This window comes from Ailuropoda melanoleuca, unplaced genomic scaffold (genome assembly GCF_002007445.2).
Source record: "Ailuropoda melanoleuca isolate Jingjing unplaced genomic scaffold, ASM200744v2 unplaced-scaffold9624, whole genome shotgun sequence".
In the NCBI taxonomy this organism is placed as follows: domain Eukaryota; kingdom Metazoa; phylum Chordata; class Mammalia; order Carnivora; family Ursidae; genus Ailuropoda; species Ailuropoda melanoleuca.
This window is the reverse complement of record NW_023255130.1, coordinates 1-4,079: the sequence shown is the minus strand read 5'-3', so window position 1 is coordinate 4,079 and position 4,079 is coordinate 1. Positions and strand designations below refer to the sequence as shown.

Here is a 4,079-nt window from a genome sequence, read left to right as displayed (position 1 = left end):
TGTGGGGCGGGGCACCTGGGGCTCTGAGGCCCCCCTGGGCAGGTGCCAGTGGCTGGCCAGTTGGCTGGCAGTTTGGGAAGGCAGGCGGACCTCCCTGGCAGGGCGGGGACTCCGGGCCTTGCCGCTGTCTGCGTGAGGTGTGACATGAGCGGGAGACTGCTCGGCTCCAACAGACTGAACTCTGTCTTTACTGTCTTTCAGATGGCAGCAGTGACAATGGGCTTTGGAGATCCTCTCTCACCTTTGCAATCGGTCAATAGAAATGCTCACTTCTTCCGGGGCTCATGTCCTTAGTCAGGGCTAGAGGGGGGCAGTGCAGCCCGCGTGCTGGGGACCTTGCTCCCCTAGCCGGCCCTGCCCGCCAGCTCGGGACGAGCGCAGCAGAGCGCCAGGCGTGGCGGGGCCAGTGGTGTGGGCGGGCACCCACCCGGGACCGCCCCTGGGGAGGCCTCCATCTGCTCTGAGGTCCCGCCTTAAAACTAACCGGCCAGGTAACTGCGGAGGGCAGCAGGCCAGGAGGGTAGCTGCCCACGCCAGGCCCACCTGCACCCATGTCGCCTGCACACACAGGGCGCAGCACCTGGGCCTCCAGCTCTGCCAGTCTCCAGGCTGCCCGGGCTCCTGGGTTGGGGTCAGGCCCTTGAGGAGAGAAGAGTCCTAATTCATGGCCCCATCAGACCCCGGAGGGAGGATGGATGGATGGGGGTGGGGGGCTGGGGGGTCCCAAGCAAGCAGGAGAGGGAAGGGCAAGGACTTGGTCCTCTGGGCCTGGCTGTCAGCAAGGTGTAGGGGCCATGCAGCCAGGGAGCAGGCAGGGGCAATAGCTGAGACCTTGGCTGCCGTGGGTGGAAGAGTTGGGAAAGGAAATGCTCCCCCATCCCCCAGAGGCAAGCGGAGGAGGAGGCCAGGCCCCGCTCCAGATAGTCTGTGGGGGTAACATGGCTCTTTCCCGGGGGTCATCCCTGAGTGTGCTACTCTCACAGGGGAGATGTGGCCCTGTCTTTGAGGCCCAGACAGACCCAGTGTCCTTTTTGGGAAGCATCTGTCTGTGGGGAGATGTCAGGGAGAGGGCGTTTGGCCCACCTGTTGGGAAGCCCACACTGAAGAGGAGACGTGCTTCTGTCTTGGGGAATTTTGACCGGAGGGGCAGATGGTTTCATGACGGGGTGCTTGGTGCAAGAGGGGACATAGTTCCACCTTTGGTGGTCCTTGGCCTCAGCAGGAGCCTGAGGCCTACTTGTCGGGAGCCCAGTTTGAGGAGGGCAGTCCCATTTGGGGGGAATTCCTAGTTTCGGGGATATGTGGACCTTATTTTTAGGCTCCTTTCTGAGGGAAGGGGAGGCCTGGTCTATATACTAGGCCAGCTGGTGTCTAAAGGGGGAAACTGGTCTCTGGTTATGGGGGCCTTTTGAGGGTGAGGGGAGCCCCTGTTTATGGAGAAGCTAGAGCCAGGACCCCGTCTTCTTTGCCTGTCCTGGGCCTGTGGTGTTTTCCCTGGGGCTCAGCTCCTCCTGTTGGCCCACTGCATGTGGCTGTGGGAACCCCCCTGCCTAGCACATCGTGTAGAGGTGGCAGGGGTGGGAAGCCCATCCCTGAGAGCGTGGAGAGGTCCCTTGGCCCAAGCTCACCCCAGTGCAGAGGCAGTGTCTGCCCAGGCAGAGCTCTGGGCCTGCTGGGCCTGGTACCTCCCTGCTCCAAGGAACCCCGGGGCTTCTCTTTTGGGCAGCTCTGCCACCTTCTGATGTTCCTGGGGGCCAGGCCTTGGGGCTGCAGATGTGAGCTCCAGCTAGCCGTTTTTTGTCAGGTGTTCAACACACTGCGGGGCTTGCAAAATGCTAAGCCCCCACCTGAGTTGGCCCTGCATGAGCAGTTGCTCTTTGTTCTCTCTCCAGGGAGCCCCCACTTGGGCTCCTGACCTCCTCCCCTGGGCTCTCTTCTGGGCAGCAGCTGCCCTGTCTTCTGCCCCCTCTCTTGCCTCCACACTAGTGGGTCCCCCCAGCCTGGATGGCTTCCCCTTCCCTCTTCTGTTGGAGTACTTGACCAGGACCCTGGGAGGATCTTCCAGCCCAGCTTGGGGTACCTGGCCCCCAGACTGGAAGGTGGGCAGGGTGGGAGGGCATGCAGCCCTGCCTCCCAGCCACCTGTCAGCTTTGCTGCCAGTCTGCCCAGGACCTGGATGGGCCGGGGTGCGTCCGTGTCCTGCCTTTGGGCCTGGCCTTCCTTCCTGGGGGTAGGGTCCTGTTGACCCCTGCTACCCTGACTGCAGGAGCTGAGCCTGCACCGTGCTGCTGCGTGGGGAGCTCTCCCCACAGCGGTGCTGGGTAGGTGGGCCAGGAGGGGAGTGGGCTGCCCACCCTCTTGCCACCCCCTCACAAGCCAGTGGCTCTCTCTCCCCTTATGTCCTGCTCCAGATGGCAGCTCAGCGGCAGCGGGCACTGGCCATTATGTGCCGGGTCTACGTGGGTTCCATCTATTACGAGCTTGGGGAGGACACCATTCGCCAGGCTTTTGCTCCCTTTGGACCCATCAAGAGCATTGACATGTCCTGGGACTCCGTCACCATGAAGCACAAGGTGGGCTTTAGTCTGCCCCTCCCCAGTCCCCACCCTCCCCGCCTTGGGGTCTGTTGGTCTCATGACACATTCCTATACCCAGGGCTTTGCCTTTGTGGAGTATGAGGTCCCAGAGGCCGCGCAGCTTGCCTTGGAGCAGATGAACTCGGTGATGCTCGGAGGCAGGAACATCAAGGTGAGGGCCAAGGAGGTGGGCCTTGGGGTTGGCACGTGAGCATGCTGTTTTTAGCCAGCCAGTGCAGAGCAGCCTCTCCAGAAGCCTGAATCTGCAGTGGCCAGGCCTGTGCTGACTGGGGTCTCTGTGCCTCTCCCCCAGGTGGGCAGACCCAGCAACATAGGGCAGGCCCAGCCCATCATAGACCAGCTGGCTGAGGAGGCACGAGCTTTCAACCGCATCTATGTGGCTTCTGTGCACCAGGACCTTTCAGATGATGACATCAAGAGTGTATTTGAGGCCTTTGGCAAGATCAAATCTTGCACGCTCGCCCGCGACCCTACAACTGGCAAGCACAAGGGTTATGGTTTCATTGGTGAGTTTGGAGAGATTACGGTGAGGGCGGGGCCCACCGGGCCCTGTGGCTAACCTTCACTGCTGCCCCTGCCCTGCAGAGTATGAGAAGGCCCAGTCGTCCCAGGATGCCGTGTCTTCCATGAACCTCTTTGATCTGGGTGGCCAGTACTTGCGAGTGGGCAAGGCTGTCACTCCCCCCATGCCCCTGCTTACTCCTGCCACACCTGGAGGCCTCCCGCCTGCTGCTGCTGTGGCTGCAGCGGCAGCCACAGCCAAGATCACAGCTCAGGTGAGGGCTGGTCCGGTCACATAGTTCATTTGTGGGTGACAGCTCCTCCCTCATCCTTTGGGGGTTGGCTCTTTGTGTGGTCTTGAGCGGAGGCAGCCTGATCGGAGACTGAGTGTGGTGGCCTTCTGGGTTGCAGGAAGCAGTGGCTGGAGCAGCGGTGCTGGGTACCCTGGCCACGCCTGGACTAGTATCCCCTGCACTGACTCTGGCCCAGCCTCTGGGGGCTTTGCCCCAGGCTGTCATGGCTGCCCAGGCCCCAGGAGTCATCACAGGTGAGCCTGGCTGGGTCAAAGCTTCCCTCCTTCCCCCGCCGGTCCTCCTGGCATAGCCCTCTGCACCCCGGGTAGGACATTGCTTGGCTGTCGCTGCTGGTGCTGGGGCACCTTCCCGGGAAGGGCAGAGGTAGGGAAGCGTGACTGCTGGACCTGGTGGGTTTGCTGCAGGTGTGACTCCAGCCCGGCCTCCCATTCCGGTCACCATCCCCTCTGTGGGAGTGGTAAACCCCATCCTGGCCAGCCCTCCAACGCTGGGTCTCCTGGAGCCCAAGAAGGAGAAGGAAGAGGAGGAGCTGTTTCCCGAGTCGGAGCGGCCGGAGATGCTGAGCGAGCAGGAGCACATGAGCATCTCGGGCAGCAGTGCCCGCCACATGGTCATGCAGAAGCTGCTCCGCAAGCAGGAGGTGGGCAGCGGGGGCCGGTGGGGGTGG

General features: G+C 62.4%; 1 protein-coding gene across 1 annotated transcript; it reads left to right on the top strand.

Moving 5' to 3' along the window:
- Positions 1-129: 129 nt before the first annotated feature.
- LOC100482360 (poly(U)-binding-splicing factor PUF60) lies at positions 130-4,069 on the top strand (the record flags this gene model as incomplete). The annotated part of the gene is made up of 7 exons (XM_034653530.1): positions 130-252; positions 2,412-2,573; positions 2,656-2,748; positions 2,890-3,103; positions 3,183-3,373; positions 3,510-3,645; positions 3,817-4,069. Coding segments are annotated over exons 1-7 (1,157 nt in total), but the record flags the coding sequence as incomplete, so codon positions are not given.
- Between the last annotated feature and the right edge of the window lie 10 nt (positions 4,070-4,079).